The sequence below is a fragment of the Austrofundulus limnaeus genome, unplaced genomic scaffold (assembly GCF_001266775.1).
Source record: "Austrofundulus limnaeus strain Quisiro unplaced genomic scaffold, Austrofundulus_limnaeus-1.0 Scaffold14, whole genome shotgun sequence".
NCBI classification, from domain to species: domain Eukaryota; kingdom Metazoa; phylum Chordata; class Actinopteri; order Cyprinodontiformes; family Rivulidae; genus Austrofundulus; species Austrofundulus limnaeus.
This window is the reverse complement of record NW_013952416.1, coordinates 1,802,961-1,829,010: the sequence shown is the minus strand read 5'-3', so window position 1 is coordinate 1,829,010 and position 26,050 is coordinate 1,802,961. Positions and strand designations below refer to the sequence as shown.

At 40.4% G+C, this 26,050-nt stretch overlaps 1 protein-coding gene across 1 annotated transcript in view; it reads right to left on the bottom strand.

Moving 5' to 3' along the window:
* Positions 1 to 25,063, bottom strand: part of efna5b (ephrin-A5b) — a 98,253-nt gene extending 73,190 nt beyond the window's left edge. Inside the window, exon 1 of the mRNA XM_014002661.1 lies at positions 23,852 to 25,063. Within this exon, the coding sequence (XP_013858115.1) occupies positions 23,852 to 23,976 (125 nt within the window). The 5' untranslated portion in view covers positions 23,977 to 25,063. The remainder of the gene's footprint in view (positions 1 to 23,851) is intronic.
* Positions 25,064 to 26,050: the final 987 nt, after the last annotated feature.

Genomic DNA, 26,050 nt, shown 5'->3' with positions numbered 1-26,050 from the left:
CAGATCCCCTCCCTGGTCTCATATCTGTCCTACTGTGATCTGGGCCACCCGTGGGTGAGGGATGAGACTCTGGGAGAGAAGTAGTAACGCTTTGTCATTTCAAACAATGAGGAGGAGGGACTGTCAGGTGTAATCAGCAGGGTGACGTGTGACAGCAGAAAGGGGCACAATTTGAGGATGGATTAAGAGGCTGGCATCCCTCTTGTTAACACATATTACGAATCCCACCCTGTTGAGTTTTGAGGAAAACAATAAAGAATGCAATCATTTATCTGTCACGTTTCATTGATGGAGATTTTGAACAAGTTCCCACCAGCAGCAATAACAATACCTGTCAAGGCCCAGCTTCTTCATATTAGGATGGATATTTGTTCATGGATGGGACTTTTACAGTACAAGATCACATTAAGCAAATACRCACTTGGGTCTAATTTACAACCTGCTGCATAAAAAACTCATTATACAAAAGAGTAGATGGAAGTCTGCACATGTAGACTGCATGTCTGACTAACCCTCTTGCTTTTCCTATCAAATGAATCACTGTCTTCGCCATCATCCGGAGAAGAGGAAGTTACAAAATCTCAGGATCGTCTTGTTTGTCTTGAAACATAATTCAGTTTAGCGAGTGAGAAAACTCTTCATCTCTGACAGAAGTTTATGCAAAAATGATGGATCAACACGTGGAATTGCCTTTTTTTTTAGTTTTGTTTTGCATTTTGATGGAAAGTAGTATACAACTTTCTCCCCAGTCTATTTCATTGATGTTTACGGATTTTCATAATAAGAAAAACAATGCTTTATCTACCGTGCTCAGACACAGTAAGCAGAACAGAGGAGGGAAAGGACTGTTTTAAACAATCTAGTATTTCATTTGATTTGCAGGCAGTAACAGAGACACTGTGAGACAGGAAGGCCCYGGGCAGATGACAACATGATTCATTGCAATATTTAAGAATACATGAAAAGAAGAATTTTAACTGAAAGACAATCCACCAATCTCCCAAAACCTTGAAAAGTAATACTGTTACATGGCTCAACACTTCTAATCTCTTGTGTTTAGCCCTTTAAATGCTCCAAAATTTGCACAGAGGCATCTGTCTCATCAGTTATTAAGGCAATAAAAAAAACATGTTTCTGTAATTTGCAAAGCAAATACATGCCGGGGCTTATTTTGCTGTAGCAGTGAACTTGCTTTTAATTATTTCCATCAATGGAGGAAGGTTTATGAGAAGAGCACAAGTGCAACAAATTTTTGACACTTCTGTCAGGCCTCTGGCCCCAAAAAGACTGCAATATGTGTAATATGTGAACAAACAGATAAAGCTTTTTTTTATCTCTTCTCAACTCTCTGACCTCCAGATGGGAATCAGGAAGCTGCCATGAAGCTCAGTGCCCAAATAGGGCATAGGTTCCTGGGCTACCCTTTCACCACATGGACCCTACAACCAGAGTCCTCCTGTGGGAATAAAAGAGAAGAGACAGATGAAAGCAGGAAAGAGGGGATGACTCCCCTGATCCCTTCCTCTCTTCTCCATCACCCACCCGGAGGAAAATTTAATAAAGTCCACATACCAAGAGCCACACAAGAGAGAGAGAAAGAGATGAGAATACATGAAAGGAAAGATGGGGAAAGATGGAAAGGGGGGGTGGGGGACAAAGGGGTGGCAGTGATGACTGACGCCTCTCCCACAGTGTCATCAATGACCTTCAGAATAGCCGGAGACCACTGGACCTCAGGAGGTAGGATGAAACGAAGAAGCCGCACACAAACACAGAAGAAGAAAAAACAATGCTGACTCCACTGATGGAGGCACATTTTTTCCACACGTTTATTTCAATAGAACATCTGTTCTTGGAGAATGAAATGCAGGCCAATTTCATAAATGAGATTTGGGAAAAAAATATGCTTGTAATTCAACAGAGAATGAGTCCTAATCAGAAAGGTACAAGAGTCAAGGGATGTGAAACAATGTAACGCGCACAGATACGCACGACACTAGAGAGTCTGGTCTGAGTGTTTGTGACCTTGATGAAAGATTTGCTGAGTGCCAAATGAAACAAAAGCGGGCCATGTTGGCATCTCGGGCCGTTCAGACAGCAAAACACACCCTCTCTTTCTCTCTCACACACACACATGGCGACACCAATGTTAATTGCGGCAACGTTAATTTGTCCTCTTTCATAGATGATTACACCCAGCAGGACACAAGGGGGCATCACTTTAATGATGGGTTTTCACACCCAAACCCTCCACCAAACAGGAATAAAAGGTGGGGTGGGGGGGGGGGTATTTAAGAAGGGAGAAAGGTAAGAGCTGAGGATAAAGGACAGAGAGAGTGATGACACAAAGAAGTGTGGGGGAGTAATAAAGAGTGGGAAGAATAAAAGTTAAAAAAAGAAGGATGGTAGAAATAAATTGTGGTTTTAGAGGGGAATAACAGGACAGAGTAGATAAAAAAGGGGGTGACAATGTGAAGGTGAATGTCAAAAAAAGTGACAATGGAAGCAATACTGAAACTATCAGTACATTAGATGTGGGAGGTGTGTGTGTGTGCTTGTTTGTTTGTTTGTTTTTGTGTGTGTTAGAGGGCATTGTGGCTGTCGAGTGCCAGCCAACAGATGGTGTCTAATCTATGAAAGACACCCCACCACCCCTCATCGCACTGCAGGAATTAAGCAGTCCAAGTGGAGTTCACACACTTTTTTTTACTGTCAGTGGACTTGTGCTCTTAAAAGAACACATGCGAACCACGTGTGAAACTTGTTTTGAAATGTGCACGGTTGACGAAAAGTTTGGTCTTCTGTTCGTCATGTGGTGTCTCTGCGTAGGAGACTCATCGGGTCTGAATTCACTCAGTGGAGAGACATAAAGCCCAGACAAACAAAGTCATAAAGAACTGTTTTAGTGACAAAAAAAACAAGAAGTCCTGCAGCAGATGGTGTGGCCCCCCTCAGYGTTTTCATCTCAGCATCATTAAGTCAGTTTGGGATTACATGAGGAGACAGGAGACACTGAGGTGGCCGACTGTCACAGAGGGTCCGTGGTCGGTTTCTTCAGGGTTTTAATGTTTCATCAGTGCTGAGGAGTTTTAGTATTCTGCCTGTTGTATGAGCTTACTTAATAAATGCTGCTATTTATGCAATTACTTTTAAAAGTTACTGTCAGTTTATAAATACAAATACACCTAGTGTTGTATAAAGTACCTCAAAGTGATACTTGAGTAAAAGTACAAGTATCTTTTCATAAAAATACTTTGGTAAAAGTTAAAGTCGTCTCTAAAAATATTACTTGAGTAAAAGTCTTAAGTATCTGATATTTTTGTACTTAGGTATCAAAAGTAAATTTTTGACACAAAATCTACTTAAGTATTAAAAGTACTGAGTAAAAGTGAGCAGTTAGATTTTCCAAAATGACATTTATTGGGAGGTGACTTCTCCAAAAAATACTTTTTCTAACAGCGTGCAGCTGTGATGGGTTGTGTACAAGCTAATATGGTGTCAGAATGGTGTATATTTATACTTCTCATCCAACCAAAATTAAATTGACTCTATCCAGGAGACACAATTTATCAGGATAGTTTTTTTAAGTAATAACAACTCAGAATAAAATAGGAGTAACGACTTTCTACTTCTTACCTTTTTAAAAAATGTAGTGAGTAGAAAGTACAGATAATTGTTTAAAATGTAATGAGTAARAGTAAAAAGTACGCTGAAAAATAATTACTCAAGCAAAGTACAGATACCCAAAATTTCTACTTAAGTACAGTAACAAAGTATTTGTACTTAGTTACTTTACAACTCTGAATACACCTTGGCTGCTGGTCAGAGGATCCTGTGGTACTCATGTATGGCAGTCTTGCCTCTGTCAGTCTGTGGCTACAGTAGCTTACCACCATCAGTGTGTGAATGAATGTGTAAATGACAAAAATGTAAACTGCAATACAAGTTCAGACCTTTTTCCATTTACAAAAACGTGTCATTGACAAAACTGGTTCATCAGAATAATTTTTCTTTTCTTGACCAATTTTTTTCTTTTCTTTAACTCTTGATGTGTTGTAGACACACTGTAAATTAAAGCCACACTGAAGAGTTTATTCTGATGGCATAGAGGATTTTTTTCCTCAATAAATATTGTGCTTTAGGAAATATCTTAAAGCAGCAGGGTCAGAGCTTTTGGAAGAAAATACTTGGGTCCAGTTTCCTGAAAGTGACTGATCAATGCTGTGAGCAAATCAAATTTAATTCACTTTTTTTGTACTGTGGTAAAAATCTCTAGGAAAAAAACTACTTATCCTTATCCTTATACTTACTTTTTTGCATTATTAGATTCCACACAAATTAAAAAGCCAAACAGGTTTTTTAAGTTTAGATTTCCTCTCTAAATTAAATTCAAAGGTGATTTTTCTTCAGAATCAAATCAATGGAAGTCATTCTGTCATAAAATGGCGATCTCATTTTTGTCACTAAAGGTAATACTTTCATTCAGGGCAAATTACAGTGAATGCACATCTGAGGGCAGAACAAGAGCACTTGACTCTAAAAGCAGTCTGTTGTGGCACTATCTCTTTGTAAAAAAAGGGAATCCTGTCTGCTTGTGTAAAAAAAAGGTGTACGTTATTTCACAAAGTCAGATTGAATATAGCATTAAAGGGAATTATTTTAATGACTAATGCATACTTAGACACACATTCCTGATCTAATGTCTGTGTGGCTTTACATGGTGTCTGCCTGGCAGAGCCCCCAGTGCTGATGCTGCTGTGACAGCAATCTGCATCAGCAAGATTGAAAGCTGAATGACCAACTGGGGAAGATGAAGCCAAGCAAGAGCTACTGTAAGAGTAAAGTTGTTTGTGCTTGCAACCTTGTAAATGTGTACTAGTATGTAAGGACTGTGAGTGTGTGTGGATAAAATCTTTGTTGCATGTGTCTGGATATGAAAAAAAGGCAATGGGGGTGGGGGGATAGGGAAAAGTCAGAGAAAAGCTCAGAGAACATGTGGTATGAATTAGGCATTTATGTTTAAAAATGGAGGTCTTGAAGGCCTGATGAAAACCTTGGTGTGAACAAAGAGGTACAGTTAGTCACACCAACCCCCTAGGGCCGCCCCATCCTGTGATATTCTGTGAATCAGAGGTTATTTACTCAGCATTACACAGAAATAAAAGTRCCTCCAATCACTGGCTATTCTAACAGACCTAAATTACTAAGCAATGGCCCTGGGACAAATTTTAAGATTTTTTTCTTTTTCTTTTTTTTAGACATAAATTTGACCAATGTTACTGTAAAAATTACTGTGCTACTTTTGAGCAATATGAGCATTTTCTAAGCTCTGCATCATAAAATATAACAGAATGGAGCTGACAAGAAGAAGATGAACATTAATAAAGTCATTTATGCATAAAAAATAAATGTTACAATTTTTGAGCTTAGACGCTCACTTTACATGTCGTTTTGTTTTTTTTTTTTTGTTTTTTTGTTTTGTTTTTTTTTCATTTACTGCCTTTGACTGCTCTTTTTTTTACCAGAATCAGTTCATATTTCTGGGCACTTTACACTATTAAACCCTCCCTAACCCCGCCCCCACTGCAGCTCCTTGTGTCTGATCCAGAGACACAGGTCATTTGTCATCAGAGAGGGGAGCTCGAGGAAACAGCAAGCCCAGCATGGGCGCTCCACACTGGGCATGACAGTTCTGAACGCTGCTCCACAGAACCGCTGAATACAGTCGGGCAGCACGTCAGGGAGGAAGATGAGTAAAGAAACAGGGATGGAGACGCCGTGTCAGTCAAAGATGCAAGTCTGCTTTCTTCAGGACCAAACATGAGGGGGTGCGGGGGAAGGATAAAGCCGGTCTCTGTTACATCTGACACAGGCAGCAACCTGAATGCACATTTATCTACGCACAATGTYTGCACTCACAGGCTGGGGTGGGGAGGTTATAATGGGCGAGCGCTGTGTTCTGTTGTTCGCGTTTTCTCTTGCTGACCCCATAAGAGCCAATATGATTCATTACTCACACACACAGCACACCTACGTACACGCACTCAGACTCTCATTACAAACAATCCCTACGAGGAGGGGGAGGAACGAGCCGAACGGGTCAAGAGGGGCACGGAAAATGCATTCTCAATCTCTCAGTGTTCTCACCTTTTTGCATTAGATCCTGGCTGCAGTGAGGGAGAAGAGGCATGCAAATTAAATAAAAGCAGATGAAAGAAAAACAAAAATGAATAAACCAAAAAAAGGAAGAATGTCAGTAGAATAGTTGAGCCCAATGTGACATTGTTGTAGTCCGTGCTTGTATTGTAACCCAGTGCACAAGTAGATACTTGTATTGATTTAGGCTATGAGGGGTATGCGACGGCAGTGGGGTTTTAAATAAAAGAAAGTGGGGGAAGGAAGGAGGAGAAAAATCAATTCTCTTAGCTCAAATAGCAGACAGCCCTCTGAAAAGGAGGAAAGAGAAGAAACAACAGACGGACAGAGAGGACAACGGATGGGAGGAAGTAGGAGAGTTGCTCAGCAAGCCAAGCTGCTTCGAGCGGCTTTGAGGCATGCAGTTTCTGGTAGATCTACTTTCTCTGCACCGTGGCCACCTCAGCCCACACTCTTCTCTGCTTTTGTCCCTGGATACCCTGGTCAGCACATTTTGCTTCTTTGTCTGCAGTAGCCTCACCTTTCCTTCTGTTGTCAATAACGGTATAACTACTAAGGGTGGGTGGAAAAGGACACAGTTGGATGCACATGCAAACGCGTGCAGCCAGAAATTTCAACACACTCAAACTCAAGCATTCACATTCTGGTTTAAAGGGGACATATCATGCTAAATCCACTTTTTAGCCATTAAATGCATTTTGCTGTGGAGTCTCTAGCYTCAAAACAAGTTGGTTTCAAAAGGAGTAAAAGTGGGGCTTGTGGAGTTACAATAAGGAGTAATTCAGACCAAAGCACTGCAGTTTCATTAATATATATACTGTATATATATATACACATGTACCTGTATAGAGCAGGGCTTTAGGTTCAATACACACTTGCATCAAACAATACAGATTTTTTAAAATTTACTTTACCAACTTGTCTTCTGAAGATGCTCTGTGTTAAAGGATCATTGGATCTGTGTTCGACTGCTCCACCTAGGCTGCATTTTTGAGCACAGATCCACTGAGAAACTTGCTGTTTCAGAAACATTCAATTTAAAAACTGTACTTTTGAAGTTAACCAAATGTTCAAATGTTCATAATTAGTTTAAATAAATTACAAGTTAAAAGGGGCATGGAAAGTTCTGTTTTTTGTATCGAAAAAATATTGAAACATGAGATTAAAGTATCGAACCGAACTGAACCGTGAATTTTCTGTATCGTTGCACCCCTAATATATATATATATATATACCCTAGATGAACGATTTAAATGTGAAAAATAGGCTTTAAAAGCACGATATGTCTCCTTTAAATCATTTATGGGCCACTGTTGCTCAATAGTAAACGTGTGTGTTTTTATGCAGAGCTCAACATATTTCATCAAAAATCCTCCTGTTTTGAGCCCACCGTTTGACTGAGCCGACATCAGCGCTCGGAGCCAGACATCAAGCACTTATCCACGGGCACACCACCCACACCTCACCCACCCGAACCCCACTAGACGACACAGGGCCAGACGAGCGTGAGAGAATGGCCAGCGATAGACATGAAATGTGTCACGAAATGCAGCAACGGAGCCCCACAGACACAAATACACACACACACATAGCGTCAAGCACACAGACGTCTCAGCCTTCCAGCCAAGTCGAGGCTGCGGTTAACTACTGGCATGCCATCCAGGATCAGAACCGAAGGCAGCTGTTCTCAAAAGGGACATCACCCGATAGAAAAACATCTTCTGGCGTCTAAGCAACCATAAAAGTCGAAAATCAGCACACATTAAAGTGAGATCCTAACGTAAAAAGTTCCAAAAACGTGAAATTAGTTCAAATGTGAGTGGACGGTGTAGCTGTTTTAGTGCCTGTGGGTGGGTTTGGGTAACCTTTGAGTCTACAGTATGCAGGTAATGTCTTGCAACTGTGAAACGCGTCCTTCTGACCTTCCAATTAGAGCTCACAACTCAGCAGCCGCAGCAGCAGCAGCACACTAAATCTTTCTCAGGCTGCTAGTTTGGACATTGGTAAAAAACAGCCCACTTTAAAATCATTACTGCGCTGTAAAACACTGGAAAAAATTATAATAAAAAAACCAGCAGAGAAAACAAAGCCAGAAGGCAAGGAATTATTCTGTGTCCAGAGATATGTGGAAGTAAAACATTTGCACAGCAGCCACAATAACTTACAACTTCAGAAAAAGCTGAGAATGTACCAAAACTTGTTTTTCTTGCTTTTTAATGTCAGGGATCAGGGGTTGGAAATAAAAAATTTAATTACTTATATGCAAGTCATTTTTCTTACATTAATCCATATGATAAATTAGAATAACTTTTCAACACATCAATAAACCAAGTGGCTTTTCTTAAATGCCTGTGCATCGCGATGCACTGTGTGAGCAAATAAACACGTGGATAATCTGAGCTTTGCTGTCACATCTAATTAACTGGCTGTAAACAAAAAGTGCACATTAATACCACAAGTCCAAACAAACCCACCAGGAAGACAGCAGCCCATCCCCAGTCTGCATGGGGCAATTTTAACCTAAATGCCATCCAAAGGCATTAGCAGATCATTTATTTAATGCGACTTTCTTTTAAATAAACTAATCAAGAATAGAAATTAGAGGAAAAAGATATAATGGAGATTTTTGAGAAAATTCCGTGAACATTTAAACCAATCCACAATAATTCTGTAGAAACATGCACATAAACAAAATCAAAACATCATTTAAGAAAAAAAAAACGATGGTGAACTTGGACGATGACACATCTAAATGCTGTACAATCTAATTAGTGATAACGTAATAAGCCATTATATCATAAAACTGGCATTACATTACGGGTGGCAGGAGTTAGGGTGGGGTGGGGGGTTGCCGGGGGGGTCTGATGAGGAGGGAGTGTGCAAAAGGTCACAGAGAAATGATTTATTGGATGTGGTCTCATTAGACTGAAGGCTGAAATCGTCAGCTCAAATTAAAAGGGAAAACGCCGTGCTTTGTAAACCGAGTCTGCATGCAAGCATAATCTGAAATGGTCCCAATCCACTGTGGGAGGAAGATTCCCTCAATTAACTTCACAGTGAGACATAAAGGGGTCTAATCCATACCTGCCAGGGCCAGAGGCATGCCCACACTGGCACCGCTAAGCCTGGACATAAATAAACACCAGACCTTAGCCACACACAAGCCTGTTTACATAGTGGCCATCCTCCTGTTAGATGACCAGAATGTATTTAACAGCAGGCTGCAACTTTTGTTTCCACACACCGGCAACTGCAACAATATTTGCAGAACATGCAGTGAAGATTATGAAAGTTTCCCTTAATTAAAACTCTTTCCTCGTTAGAATATCTAAAACTGAGCGATTCACAAATTTAAAAAAATAAAAAAATATTTAAAAAACAGAAATCCTCTCAGGAATTCAAACACTACCAAAACAAAAAAAGAGCATCCACTCTGGAGAGAAACGTTCAAAACAGCAGCATATTTAGCCAGTTGAAAGAAAAGAATAAAACAAATCAATGATAAGCTTGTAAATGCTGCAATTTTAGTTTGAAAAGAAGCGTCTAAAGTAGAAATAACCGGCGAAGTCTGAGATTAACCCGGCGCTATCGCCTATTGATCCACGTTTATTACTTTGAAAATGTGGGTATAATTGGGAAGAGTTTGGTGCAATCTCTGCCTGCATCTTTATAGAACGGCTCCAGTAGGTGCATGGGTTGTAAGTGCACTCATAAATTGGTTTTATGAGTTTCTGAGACGTATCACTGTTAATGTTTCCACTCGACAGCTTTATGGCCACATTGTAGTGACCCCGGTGATTCTTTCAAGCATATTGCAAAAGTAATGCTGTCAAAACATAATGTGCATGCATGGATTAGATGTAAAGTCTTGATTTTGAAGTTAATGAAATGTTTGGTGCAACAACGCCGGATCATTTGTTTTTGTCTTTTTCTAAGTGATTTATTTTAACTGAGCTAAATGAGCAACTAATTGTGCTCAGAGGCACAAAAAAGGCAATTATCTGGATGAAGAATGGCTAAGAAAGGAGCAACATGGACCACTTGTGTGACACTGTTAGTGTAAGATACATGTACGTATGAATGAGTGAGCACACACCCTGCATTGTACTCCAGATGTTCTCTTTCACAGCTCTGTGAAAAGACTACCAGCATTCAGCCGCCTTTCTGTTTTCCGTCATCGTCCTTCCTCCTACTCGCACCATTCGATCCCTCCATCAAAGCGAGCCACTTTGCCAAACATGATCCCTGCCTGTTGTGTGTTGGTTTGGTTTTCGAGAGGCGGATTAAACAGTTCCCACCAACTCTCTGATGTGGACCTTATCTCAGGTTTCTCTTGACACTGGCAGCGCTGTGGTGTTATTAGACGCTACAGGGCTTTGTTATGGAGCACAAAAGGCAGAGCTAGCCAGCAGTTAGCTCGGTTTTGTTAAGGGTTACAGAGGTGTTAAATAGACTACACCTGGGGCCGTGTTAACACCTTCACCTGAGAGAAATTTCCATGGAACAGCTTTAATCAATTAATAGCATGGTTCAGATCATTTAAAGTGGGGTTCTGTGGAAACTGCCTGTAAAGGATAGCTATTTGAACGACCTCAGTTTGGAGAAATGGAGAACAGGCGAGATATTATTGTTCATGTTTGCTTCAAACAATCCGAAACATGTTTTAAAGTGCCTGTGACATCCAGTTTTTGTAATAAATATGAATCTATTTCTGGAAATATGTTGATAACATACAAACAGAGCATTGCAACGGCCGACAACACAGACTGTAGAGAAGAATCTGATGTTTCTTTAAATTATTGAGTTACTATCAGAGAGAGAGAGAGAGAGAGAGAGAGAGAGAGAGATCAAATAATATTGTTTCAGTACACAAAAACCAGGGAGTTCCTTTTCTTAAGAAGTTCCACTTTGATGTCACTTCCTGTTTTACTTTGGCCGAGCAAAATTCAAAGGAAAATATGAGTTATGTGACAAAATGAGTAAATTTGTGTATGTAAAGACATTTCCTTTGATTTTTTTTATTTAAAGGATGCATGTCACAGGCACTTTAATAATACTGCACAAACATATCACAACAATATAAGAATCATCCAAGATTTTTCACAGATGCAGGTAATTATGAAGGTTAATTAAATTTATATTTAGTAACTTTGTATCTTTTTATGTTGTTTTCTAGCATAAAGTCAGGAGTTTGACAGTTTCTTTAACAGATGGCTCCTCCTTACCGCTGGACTCCAGCCAACTCCTGTTCTTCTCTGAGGGGCTGCCGTTTATTGATTATTGTATCACACAGTTGTAATGTGATGTCAGTGCCTGTCTAACCTGCCTCAACAGTCACAAAGTAAAAAAATAAATAAAAATAAAAAATCCTCGCTGGATTGGGTCCAAACAAATAATAAAATAAATTCAACTGTCAAAATTTGCAGCACAGAACTGTTTTGATTCCTCCTCCTTCATAATTTAAAAATATACTTTTCAGTGAAATTCCATTTTAAATCCATATGAGCTTCTAATGGAGATCCGGAATAACTTTGGGGGAGAAAAAGAACATTTTCTGGGCCAGCTCAGTGTCAGGCCTTGTTACTCTGGATCCCCATCTCCTCTCCTTCCCACATCCTTTCATCCCTCTTTTATCCCACTCCCCTCCCCACGTCAAGTCTGGCTGGCCTACACACGCGATCCTCACGCTAGCTGGACCTAAGCCCCGTAAAGGCTAACACAAACTCAGTGTAAAAACTCCTACTGGGGCCCACCTCCAGCCCTCTTTTACCCCCTCGCTGCCCCCACTCTCTTCCCCTTCTTGTGCTGCCTGACTACACTTTCGCTTCGCATTACTTCTGCTATTCCAACTTTTCCACTTCTGAGCACTATCAATTATGCACTAGAATAACAGTGGGGCCAGGCTTGGCAGCAGGACATAAAGGCCGATTATGAGTGTGAATAATTCAACCATCTTCRTGCCATGTTCCTCTCAACAGTGATACAGGCAGGAAGGCTCTGATGCTAATGTACAACTGTAGACACAATCTGACCCAGACTTAATGTACAGACCGCCCTTTACATCCCAGAGAGGGGATATAAAAAGTGTGGCTTCAATGCATTATTAAAGTTACTGCAAAGTCCAAGTCACTCCTGGACTGACAAGTCTGATACCTTTATGGCTTCTCATCAGCCACTTGTCTTTTCTGTTAGCATGAAAACTCTGAATTCAGAACTATTTCAACTATATATAAATACTTCATAAAGGTAACAAATAAAATACATGCAGAGATGATTAAAAACAAGTACAGTCATGCCAACAATTATGCATCTCTTTGCTTTAATCAAAAGATAAGTCATTAAGATAAGATATTTTGGATAAATAGGAAGGTTAATTAAAATGACATCAAGTAAACTCATGAGAAAGATAAAAAAAGAGAGCGAAACCTTTCATCACCATCAAGCTTTAAACATGTCTACCTAGATTTGATTAATTATGAGTCGACAGTAAAAGCGGCTCTTCTTAGAGATCACAAACAGAAACAAATATTTCATCGCTCCAGCGAAACAAAACCAAGCGTGCACGCTTATCTAAAATGAGGAATAAGGTGCACGTTATTTTCCTGCAGGGTTTTAGGTTAACTCATCTCTGTATCTCATGAAAAAAATAACACAAATTGTCAGGCATTTTTAAGATGAAAAAATAGATATAAAAACCCATGCTTTCAAAACTGTAAATTTAAAACCTCTCAGTTTATTGTGATAATGGAAAAAATGTATAACAATATTATATCAATAAGGTTAACAATAAAGTTTAAAGCAACAGATCAAAATGTGAAGCAAAAATTTAGAATACACGAGTTTTACATTTTAAGTGTATTTTATTTGGATGTTTTTAACTGTTTTATTATTCTATTTTAGTTGTTAAATATAAAAAAATCTCTTCATTTTTTTACTCATTTCAGTTCTATATGTGTTTAAATTTTACTTGCTAACTTGTTTTTAATGTCAAAAATATCTGTGGGAAAAATAAAGTGTGACCCACACATACACACACATAAAAGAAAAAGTTTTTAAAAAATCATATTTACTGAAAAATCATAAAAACAGCCAGACTAAATGTCATTGTCAGTCACGGAAAAAAAAAGAAAGAGAAAAAAAAGCACTTTGCTCCCCCTATTTGTGCTTCCGTTTGACATGCTCGCTCTAATCCTGGCTGGAATGTCTCCGGTYTTGGAGTCCTGCGGCCCCGAGGAACAGAACAGCAGGTGAAACTGAACTCTGGGGACTCGTCCCGCCTCAGCGCTACTCCACTAGCTCCACAGATCCGCCAAACTTTGTGTTTCACAGTAAGTCAAACATGAGGAAAAACACTTTTTTTTCCTCTAAGCCAACATAAATAATCAAAAAAAAGAACAGAAAATTACAATTAAAACAGAAGAACAAACATCAGTTGTATTTTAACAACAAAGATATGTTTCTTTTTTTAAGGTTATATTTATTTTTTACATTTTACTTGTGGGATTTTTTATGTATAACTGGCATTTAATTGCACCTGACCCAGCAAAATATGACCATGTTATCATATATATTTGAATTTGAATTACAATGGCGTACTTAAGGATTTATTTTAAAGATWATTGCCTAATAACTGTAAATTCTTTAAGGTTTCCAAATGTAAATATTTAAATTTAATCCTTGGTTCAAACAGAGTTGTGATATGGAAGAAAAACAAACTTTTTTAAAAGAAAAATTGGGTGTGAAAAAAAAATGAAGGAGCGGGCAACTGTCAATCATCCTCTACAGCCACAACACTGAGTCTAATGCTGAGTGTGAGCAGGCCTGATCGCCTCAGCGGGACCCTAAGTCCAGATGACAGTACAGTTACAAATCTGGTAATCCCAAAGACAGGAAAGACACTGGAAGGAAGGACAAGACAGAGRGGGCAATGTGGCAGGAGGAGGGAAGGACTGGCCTGTATTCCTGGGATAGTTTGCAGGATAAGGAGCAGAGGGCAGGAGTGTGAGGATTAAGACAAAAGGGGGGAGGTACTGGTGAGGAAAGAAAACACATCTTGAGTGTACAGAAAGCAGTAGCTTCTCAGTCCTTTAAATAAACTCACTTTTAAAAATCATCAAAACCAGTTCCCATCATCACCTCAACTTTTACAAGGCAAGGTGTTGATTGTCCCTTCAATAAACCCGGTTTAGCTGTTTTGGTTTCCAGAGCCTYACAGGGAGATTAGGGGCTTAAAAAACTTTTGTATGCATGACAATCTGAGAGTAAAAACACACACACACACTTAAAGGCTGCAGCTATAGGCTGCGCTCATCACCTCTGTTTATCTGGTGGGCTTAGGCCACTTTGGGGACTCCCCTTAAGTCTCACTTATCTCATTAAAACCTTAAAACTGATTAATTTGAATGCCAGCCGAGGCCAGTTCAAGACATTCTTGAGAAAGAAGGGATGGAGGGAAGGAGGAGAGGAGGACGGAGGGGGCGAGGAGATTTTAGGGGAAGGGGGTTTTTGTGTCTCCGGACAATGAGCTGATGGCTTTTTAAGCCTCTCAGTGGCTCTGGGTTAATACCTCAGGCTGCAGTCATGGGATAGGCCTCGGTTCAAAGGCTGCTGCACTCCAAAGCTCACTGCTCGCTGATTCAGAGAGGGAAAATAAACAGGCTGAATAAACACCACATCTCTTACAGCTCGAACTTTACTAAAGAAATAATGAACTGTCCTTCCGAAGCACGCGGGTGTACTGTAAATGTTTATATGTGTGCGTCAGCCGGGGTGTCGTATTTGCTTGTGTGCGGGATAATGTTGAGAGTGAGCCCGGCCAGTCAAAGCTGAGCACAGATGAGGGGACGAGCTGGAGATGGGATGTATTACACATTCTGGGGATCAATCGTTTTCTTTTTTCACTCAGGAATACAAACCAGCGAGACACGCACATACAAATACACACAGTCACAMTTCAACTTCACAAAAATGGGAAAACTATGAAGCAGCTCTCAGAGGAGCAGGCTCAGAGAAATGGGTCAAGAATAGTGCTGCGTTCTACTATAGCAGCAGGTCCGTGTTTCTGCTGCTTCATTAAAGCAGGGGTCGGCTGAGGATAACCACTCAAACTCTCGCAGTCGCATACGTGCATGCAAAAACACGCAGACGTGGACACCTAATGAGCACGAAATACTTGCATGTCTGAGCATCAAAGCCAAGTTCCACTGAGACKGTTCGACATATTTTGGCATTACGCACGTTTAAAAAAGATTTATTAACGGATTGATTCCAGWTTTATCTTAGAGTTTCCATCAGACAAGCTATATTTTGCCTCGTGTTGCTGATAGAATTGAAAAAAGGAGGTTTAAATGTATATGTAGCAGTTTTATTTGCTGATTTAGGCAAATATARCATATTTTATTTGTTACACATTTTTATGTATTTCAAATTTTTATTTATTTTTGTTTTATTGCTTCTTTTTAATGCGAAGCAACCTGAAAAACAAAATACTCTCATGCATAATTATCCACATTAACCATTGCAATTTAAAAAAAGAGTGTCATTTAATGGCCTTCACATAAAAAGTGTATTTCATGACAAAAACAGCTTGTTTTCATCGAACCAATTTGTCTCCAAAGCAGATTTACAGCATTTTTGAAATCAAACCCTCGATGAAGCTGCTTCARTTGCACACGTCCTCGCATTCCGACGTTGACGCATGCTTTTCAGTAGGAAACACACTTTCAAGGGCACAGCGTGCAATGTATCACAATAGTTAGGATGCAACTCTTCAGTAGCACAGCTCTAACCCCACCATGTAAACACAGCCCTGTGTGTGGCAGTCTTCACTGTCAGAGGAAACAAAGCATGGCTTTAAACCTGCAGGCTTAATCCTATCTCTGTAGAAAACAGCCCCAGGGTCACTAAACCCGAAACCRTGAAGACAACATCTCCTTGGAGTGAAGATGCAGAGTGTGTTCCCCCTAGAGAAGCGCCACCAACAAACCAACCAGGGAGGCAGCCAGCCAGCAAACTGCACGCATCTTTAAAACTCGACAGGGACGAGCAAGAAGGGAGTGGACGGTGAGAAGCGAAGAAAAGCTGGAAACGAGTGAGAACGCCACCTCTGTTGGTCCTCCTGCTCTCACCCCCCTCACTCCTGCCAGCCTCCTCCCTCACGTCTGCCTCTTACATTAAAACTGCTTCTCTCCTCCCTTCTCAAGTCAGGCTACAACTTCAGCTGTCTGCTCTCCCCTTTTCTTCCCCTTCTTACTATTCACACCATTCTCCCTCGCTCCTCTCCTTTACCCGCCCTGTTTCGCTCCCTCTGCATTACTTTCAGTCCTGCCTATGTAGCGTGGACAGAGAAAGCAGAACAATGACCGCCTTTCAGTCTCACAACCCGACACTCAGGGGTGAGGGGTTATTGGCAGCTTGTATTTTGTATCTACTGTCTTTTTCGAACTCTGTAATGCAAATAGCGTATTACTGTCGAGTCTCACTACAACCATAAAAAGAACAAAAAGACGGTGACTTCGTGTGACTCTTTGTTTACACACAGGTAAATGGAACATCTTCACAACAGTAGAAATTTCACTAAAACCTTTTTACCGGATTTCATTTCACACACACACACAAAAAAAATGAAAAACTGTTTGATGTCTATAGATGCACAACTTAGTTGATAAAAGCTAAAAGTAGCACAAGCCTGACTAAAATGTGTTTGCTTTTTGTGTGGGCTAATAAGAGTTTAAAAAAAGCAGATTGTATCAAGTCTGAAGGAAAAACAGACCACACAACTACCCGTGTGTGTTTCTCAGTCTGCCCGTGAAGACAAATTACCTCATGAGTCATTTACAGCTAGCTACAACCCGTCAATTAGGTCTTTATTCACGAGTTGGAGATGTGTTCTCTGCTGGGATCTATTCTCCACACTGCTGCCCAGCTAGAAAAACATCCAGTCACTCCCCTGCAAACACCCCCCATCACCACCTCCACCACGTTAAATAAGGAAAATAAGGAAAATGCAGCGTATGGTCTGAAGTCAGTCTACCATGAATGGAATAATCTGTGGAAAATGTGGCTGTCAACTGAACGGACTCGACTGTTTCTGTCAAATATACGTGTAAAGTAGTAAGTGGTGTCAAATGGAGACACAAACGTTGAACCCTCTCAATTCTCTTGGCCTTTACATGGCAATGTGGTTTCTGTAAATACAGTATGACCCTAAATTAGGTCAATAAATTTGAATAAAAAACAACGCAAGCTGTAAAAAAATAAATTATATGAAGAAAAGGTGTACGTCTCTGATTTGAGCTGTGACCCGAAAATGATTTTGGCTGAGAGCAGATAGGTTGTCAGTCCTCTCTCAGTAGCGCCCCGCTCTGGTCAGGGTGGGGGGGAGCAGATCTACCAAGTAACAGCTGCTTCCAAGCCTCCATCTTACAGAAGAGAGCAGAGGACGTGAAGAACATGGTCGCAGCRTTTTCAGCCATGAACGAGGACCAAYGATACAGAGGSGYAAGMTTCCTGGAGTGGAGTAAAAACCCTTGTTGRACCCTAAGAAAACATTTATTCCTGTTAATCACTCTCTTTTTAAGGAGTCTCAAAATAAAACGTAAGCGTTTTAGTGTATTTTCATCCTATTTCTTTTTTGCTGCTGCATTTTAATTGTAAATCTACATTAAAGTTCATAGTAAATATGTTAAATAACTTTAAGTAAGGCAATGTTGGAAAAAAATTAAAATATCATTTTAATATGCCCTTTTTTTTTAGCTAAATCAAAGGCAGTGAGAACAAACAGTAAAATGAATCACCATGGTAGAAAGGTCACAAATGAACCAAAAACAAAGGGGGGGTAAAAATGTATTTTTGTCAGTAAGTTTCCCATCAAACTTTGCACATGTGGTCGTTGCATAAAACGGTTATCTCAGCCAAGTAGACTCTACAGAATGTTCCCTTGTGGACCGAGGGTTTGAAAGGGGCCGAAGAGACAGATCGCTCGGCTGATAGCAGAGTTTCAGCACTTGATCTGACCTTGGAGTGATTACTCTGAAAACAAAAACCCGGACATTAATATGTGGTTCCCCAGACAAGCGAGGAAAACATGTGCAACCGAAATGAAGCTGCYATTCAATATTTTTCTAGTTTCTCAMTGGAGTAAAGAAGTCGTACCGCTCTTTGATAGATGAGTGAATATTTGAACCGATGATGATATTTTATGGCTCCGACAAATATAATGCCGTTAATCTGAGAAACATTAATTTCATCTTGAGCAAACACGGTTTCTTGACTTTGAGTGAATAAAAAAATAAAAGGTGTAAAGAGAGATTRTGTTTTATTTACGTGTAAGCTTTCACGAAAGCCTAAAGCAATAATTTAATTCACTAAAATCACTTTCAGTGTACAAACAAAGGCAGCCAAAAGGAATCTCTTTTCTGTCCAGTTGTAGGCTTCCTTCAACAGGATTAGCATATCCAAGACTACAGCCTGAGCACCRGGCACCCCTGGCGACAGGGCTGCTTCTGTCCACCGCATAGCACCTCCACAAGGGTCACGGCCAAGAGTCGTCCCCCTCCTCCTCCTCCACAGTGCACTGAAGAACAGCTGCTCTGCCAAGCACATTGACTAAGCATTGACTGCTGCCTGCTGGGCTCATTTTCTAGTTAACAGAAAAAAATAATAATTTAAAGAGAAAAGCGCATTTACAGGTCTGGTGAGAAAATACAAAGCGCCATTAAAACCTGATAAGAGAGTTATACGGTGTAACACTCGTCACAGTTTGTCGTTTTTTCCATCGTGTCCCGTTTTTTTTTTTTTATTTTAGTATCCTCCGCCTGGCTCTGTTTCTGCCCTCTATGTTCTCCGTTTGGCCGGCGTTTGTGATTTCAATGTCACTGGCAGAACAAAAATGACAAAAGAGTCATTAACAAGAACTAACTCACTCATTTAATGTGTTATGATTATCGTGTCTGGCTTTATGGATTGCTTTATCAGTTGTTATATTTGCTTTGTGTACGTGTTTCATGGATTTTATTCAACGGATGAAATTTAGCAACAGAGCTAAATTCATGCTACTGTGCAATGACCCTTAAAATAAATGAAAGAATTAAAATGAAACTAAAAGACAAGGGGCTGTGACTAGAGACAAAAGAAAGAATAAAACAGAGCCTAGAGTGGGTCTGAGTGCAAAATATTGAGCTAATAGAAAGATGTGTCTTCAGAATGTTGTAAATAAAGGTAGATGCAAAAGTTTTAATATGAAAATTTAAATAAATATGTAATTAAAAAATAAAAAGACAGCCAGACAAACTTTTCAGCGTGGGYTTTATACGATCAGCCACACATGCATGAAAGCAGCACTGGTCTATATGACAAAGAATAAACACGCAAAGAGGCAAATCTGTAATTATACTGGTATCTATTAACACACGTGGAACAAAGCAAGCCCTGTTCTGTCCTCCCAGCACATTGTTCAAATGAATGCACCTAAATACACAGACACGTTTAAACACAAAAATAACGTGCAGAGACAAAGACTTGACTTCAACAAAAGCAAGCTGATACCACAGACAACAAACTACAGGTCTTTAGTTACATGTGGAAAATGTCAACGTGGAAACTGGAAATAGGGACGTATGAAAATGAACCAGGTTGTTCGGAGAACACCTTCTCCTTCAAGGAGAGTTATTAGTCACTAGTTTGTCATTCACACACCAACTTTCTGCTTCGTTACGTTTTACCGTGTGTGCGTGACCTCTTTCTCAGCTCAGCTCAGAGTGCGCCTGACCTCTGTGCGTCTTTCCCYGACATCAGCCGTGAAGGGACTCTGAAAATATCTAATTGTATTTTGTTTATTTTCTGTGCCTGGCTGGAGGAGATGAAGGAAGGGAGAGCGAAGGGGTGGAAGACAACAGGGGGGGTGAAAAAATCAAGAAAAGGAGATGAGGAAAAGGAAAGGGCAGAGGGGAGAAAGTGAAAAGGAAATGCCGTCTCTTTGGCGTTACAACTGAGACATCATTAGAGCATGTTGTCTGCTCCTTTATTAGTCTAAATGCTCTGGAGAAAAGCTGGTTCATGGAAAAGCAGAGGGCAGAAATGTAGTTTTGGAGCTGAGTGAAGTTGAGATTTCTTACACGTATCTTCACARCACTCAAAATGTGTTTTTATCAGTATATTTCTCCAGTCACTTTGAAATTCTTACCAGTATAAAAAAAAATACTCAATAGAAAGTACAAAAGCCTCAAAAGGACAGAAAAAAATGGTGTCATTCTGTAAAAAAGCAACTAGCAAGTTCCTTGTCCCCTGCTGTAATTGTGAAACACAATGTTGGACAGAAGCCAACGAAACAGTCAGAATCACTGCCTCAGTTTCTACCAAAATCACAATAAACAACTGCTGAAATAACAAAACTCCAAACTRACAAGTGTCCACAAACAATATAACTCCGACTACTGGGAAACTTTGAGAAAATATATCAAAATGCAAAAAAAATGTCCAAAGAATGCTGAAAACGCTACATTTCACGCAAAAAGTTCTCATCTAAAATTCCTCTAAACAATGTTTTAAATCTTTGTCTAAATGAAATTTTACTCCACATTTTTTTTCAATCTTAGCCAAAGACTGTGCTTTTGTGTCGTCACTATTTAATTTGTTTAACTTTACACTGATTGCAGCTGAATATTTGGGCGCAGACGTCAACAAGTTCCTAAAGTCGGGCAGATTTAGGTTGTGTTTGAAGGTTTCCTCTACTTCCTGAGCGTTTCACTAGATCAAATAGGCAAACAGGGGGGAAATCATCCATTTTGAGTACAATAAATAAAAAAACAAAACGTGTTTTAGGACAAAGCTCAATCAAAATGACTGCTTTGGTGCGACAGATTATGCAAGATAAGTGATGTTTAAGTGCACAGAAATTGCCGTTTTACGTGGTTTCTTATTTTTAAAAGTTCTGAACACATGTAATCACATTCCAACAACAACAAATGCAGAGCCAGACGGGAAAAAAAAGAAAAAAACACTGAAATAATCTTTTAAATCACATGCTGTCAATATGTTGAGTTACTTTCACTTAAGTTTTCAAAGGAGCAGCAGTTTCAATGACTGCAAAGCCTCAGAACAAAGGCAGAAAAGTTCCAGTGCCACACCAGTTCTCTAGACTAATGCAGGAGGAAAGAGACTCAATATTTATTAACTGAGTCATCAATAAGACGAGTTTTCTATCCCTCTCTCCCTCTCGTTTTCCTCCCTGATTTAAAGTTACCTTTCTGGCTTTCAGCTTCAGCCCTGCAGGGGTTAGAGTCAACAAACTCTATTTAGAGTAAGTAGAACAGAGTGACTGTTAGGGCGCTGAAGCTTGTATGAAAACCTGTTTCCTTTCCTCGGGCGAGTTCGAGCCGCAGAAACAGATGAGGCTCAGGAAACTGTATTTCTCAGGGTTTTTTTTTTTTTACTGGATCTCAAAGAAAGTAAAGGAGAAGCACAGACAATGCTAGTTTTCTCTGCCCTGAGTCGGTGTTAGTGATCTTAGATTAACAGTGGATTTATCTAAACCTTTTTTTTCCCAAATAAACTTTGTCCTCCTTTAGTGAAAATCAGAAAACTTGTCAGCACATCTGGAAGGGATCAAGTTAACGGAGCGGCCTGTCAAGTCCAAACTTTTTTTTTGTTTAAAAAAAAAAGAAATGAAGCCTAATGAAACCATGTCTATCAAACTCAAACTGTTTGCCTCCCCTGAAGACAGTGGGCCAGTATAATAATCAGAAAGGGTAAGTTGGGGAACCAAGACCACACCAGTCACGGTCTACGGGCTATCAGAGCGAGGATCTACACCCTGCCTCCGACTTCAGCAGGCAGCTCACAGTCAGCCCTCCATTTAGACCTCCACCACTAATTGTTTCAGGCAATAAATAATGTTTTTTTCCCCTCAAATTTCAATTTCAACATAAATAGTTGCGTAACAAATTTAGCGTGTGTTATTAATGTTCACTTGGAGGAGTTTATTCAACAAATACAAAGTGCCAGTGGCAGCTGAGTGAAAGATCTCAGTAAAGCCCTTCCCCAGCAGCAGACTTAATAAGGCCAGGAACAAGGCTGTACAGTGTACCACATGAGGGACTTTTAGTAGGAAATGCTGTCTCGACAAACATGAACAAATTACAGAAGGTTGACTCGAGACAGAAGAGAGGTTTCTGACTCCAGGAGCGGCGCACAACTGAGAAACTTTTGTTTCAGCTTTAGGTTTCAGAAGCTGCTGATCACGTTCATCAACAAATCTGATTCTGCCTGGACGATTTTTGTGAAACTTTATCACCATACAAACTTCATATTTTTAAATTCAGATTTATAAGACACAAAGTTTTTACTCTTTTTTCAATTAGAGAAGAAAATGTGACTTTAAGTCATTCATCATTTCCAACATACAAAAATAATAAATGTTATTTGTAAAAGTTTTCATTTCTAAGACTGTCTAGAAGACAGCATTGCTTTTAAAGGCGAACTAAAAAAATCTAAAAAAAACTAAACAAAAGAGAGAGAGACAAACCAACCGAGTGCTACACTCCTGTGGCAGAGTTTCATCTTCCAAACTTTGTTTGCATTCTTAAATTTTAGAAAACAACTTTGCCACTTTTGCTAAGTGTTTAGTTGACAACTAACCTGTTTTGTATTTTCAGTGCTAAAAATGGGCTTCAATAAACTTGTTGCAGAGTTGCAAAACAAAACCTATTAAATTATCCAGAAACCTATTATTCAAATCTAATTATATTTTTTTCTTTGTTTTTGTTTTGTTTTTGTATTTTATAATGATCCAATAATTAGTTTAAGAGTTAAAAGAAAAGTTTCAGGTAATACAAATTCAAAACAAAAACTTTTTTATGGCTTCAGTTTTTTGCCTCCTACTCAGAAACAGCTTTGGGTTTTTGCACATTTCTTCTGCTTGAATCAGCTTATTTGAAAACATGAAAACTGAACTGTATTATTTCTATTAAACATGTTTTCTGGACACAGAAAGTAACAAAGTTTTGTCATAGAAGGTGAAGAAGTTCCATTAAAACACAAGCAGACATCAGCGGTTCCTCACAGCGCACAGCTCAGCTTTTCCGTTTATTATTAGCTTTTGTTGTTGTTGTTGTTGTTGTTGTTGTTGTTGTTGTTGTTGTTGTTGTTGTTGTTGTTGTTGTTTTGTCTAAAATGAGATAATCAAAGTTCATAAACTAAAAGTTAAACAGACTTTGTGAACAGGTGTTACCTGAAATTGTTTTTAAACTTCATCCGATTAAGACTAAAGTTAGATTTGGATGGTTTTGATCCAAACTGTGTCAACAAATCAAAAACAAATATAAACTTGATAACTTCATAAAATAATTTATGTCCGCTTCTACARCTGAGGAAGTTCCGCTGGCAGCAGATGAAACGATACAAGCCCGGACTGTAAAGGCCGTGATGCGCACGCTTTGGTTTCTCCGGGAACGCGCTGACTGCGCGTAAACTAAAAAAAAAAAAGACCCAACTGTCTTTTCTTTTCCTTTTCCTTTTCCTATCCTCTCTGCCACATATTGTAGCTACTGTAAATGGCATTTAGACCTCACTGCGGAGGATAAAGACCGGTGTCCGGGAAGGGAACCCCCTCCCCGCTGGCGCACTCATCCCATCCAGAGGAGCAGGACGCATCGGCCGAGTCTCCGCGGCGAAACCTGCCCGGTGCGCGGCTACTTACTTGGCGTTGGTGCGGTTCCAGAAGACGGCGTAGCGGTCGGCCACCACTTTGGATCCGGGCTCCTGGCTGAATACGCACATCAACAGCACCAGGCAGATGAAGAGGACCATTTCCACATGCAGCATCACTACGGCAAAACTTCGTATTCCTCCTTATCAGTCGGGTCAGTCGGGTTTTAGTCAACGGGCGCTTCGAGCCGGACAGGTGACGAGTCTCAGTCACATGTGGCCGCGCGTTTCTGTGGCAGCTTTATGAACGTGGAGCAAATGTAACAGAAAGGTGGAGGGAAGAGGCRACCGTGTTCATTCAACGGGACAGTTAAGGTGACACTTGTTCAGAGTGACAGCAATGGGAAGTGACAGAGAGACAACAAGGCGTCGCTGTGTTTTTTGTCTCTCTCGCGCGGGGCAGAGTGGTCCAGATGAATCATAAGGTTGAGTTTGTTGCAGGATGGCAGCTCGGAGAAATCCGTGACAGAATCGTTCTTCCCCCCCACCCCCTCCCCGGCGCACAAACAGTGAGATCAGCACCACAAATGCGCAGAACAACAGGCAGGGAGTCTTCTGTGGCGTTACAGTGTCTTCTCCCCCCAACACACACCACCACCCCTCCTCCTCCTCCTCGTGCACGCACTGATCCTCTGGGTGTAGCCTGAGTGTCAGGGCAAGTGACAAAGCCCAACACTTATTGTTACTTCCAAACCGAAAGCGCAGGAGATTAGTCCGACCAGGACTTGATGGGTAGCAAAGAAAAAAAAGGGGGGGGGGGGTTCAAACGTGTCCAATGACGCTGAGAGGCGCACGTCAGATGTCCATGTTCTCCAGGCAACTTTTTTAAAAAGCCGCACTGAGCCGCTCCGCGTCCGGAAGGTGGATGTTAGATTCTGGTCTCCTGCGTGGGAAACACTGTCATCCTCTCCCCGCTGCGCTGTGGCGGAGATGTGAGGGGCCGCTGCGGGCTCTCGTGCGCTTCTCACCGCTTGTTTACCTCCACTTTCCAAAGTGTCCTCCTCATATATGAGCCATGGCGCGGCGTGCGGGGGTTGAGAAAACGCTGCGTGGATCTCCCATGTGAGCCGCTGTCGTCCTCTGTCTTTCCCTGGGATTTTATTGTTTTTTTTTTTTTTGTTTTGTTTTTTTTTTCCGGGGGTCTTGCTTTGGAGACGCCGGGACGCGCAGGACTCGGTGAGCAGGCAGGCAGCTCCAGACGCCGACTGTGAGAGAGTGGGTTTGGTTACGGCCGAGCGGGGGACGGTCCCATTGGCTTGAAACGATTTGAATGGGCGTAACTTGAGCCGAGCGAAGCCCCGCCCCTTACTTAAAACCGAGGTAATTCAATTACAAGAAGGTAGAGCTGAGCTGGACGGGGACGGAGAGGAGAGGCGCGCAGAACAAGGGAGCCATCACAGATTGGACAGATCAGTGCGCGCGGTGCTATTTGATTACATGCAAACGGACTCAACGGACCGGCAACGACCATGGCTCCAACTTAACTCTGAAACACATCAACTCAACTGTGTTAAAGAAACAGAACTGATGTCAAAAACCTTCATCAGTTTAAAATAAAAAAAATAATAATAATTACATATAAATGACTTTAGAATTTTGCAACAGTTTAAAAGCCACGTTTACTCCTCAAAACCACATTGCAGAGAAATAGTGACATGGATGAGTCCGTTTGTTTGGGTGGGGGGGTCAGATGTGGTCCAGGGTGCTGCCTCAGCACCCAGACAGACACCCTCATTGGTGAGGCCCTGATTCAAGTTGAAGCACTTCAGTCATGTCCTTAATGATAKTTTAAAGAGCTGCAGAACCCCCTTGATGAAAGTACCCCTACAACGAATTGCCTAAAATGTCCAGGCACTATTTAACATTGAATGCAAAGCTTTTTTTTTTTTTCAACTTTTATCTTTTAGGTGAATGAGGAGCATCTTTTTGAATGAGTTTAGATAATAATGTGTAATAATTTGTTATCAACAAAAAGTTGTCATTTATTTATTGTGTCATTTAAATAGATAACGGGTTAGAAAATGTAAAACAACTGAATAGAAAAGCAGACATTATCAAAGTGAGAATAGAATAGAATAGAATAGAATAGAATAGAATAGAATAGAATAGAATAGAATAGAATAGACTTAATTGTCCCTCGGGGAATTTCAGAATTATCAGCAGAAGTCATTTAAAGGGTAAGAATAAAAAA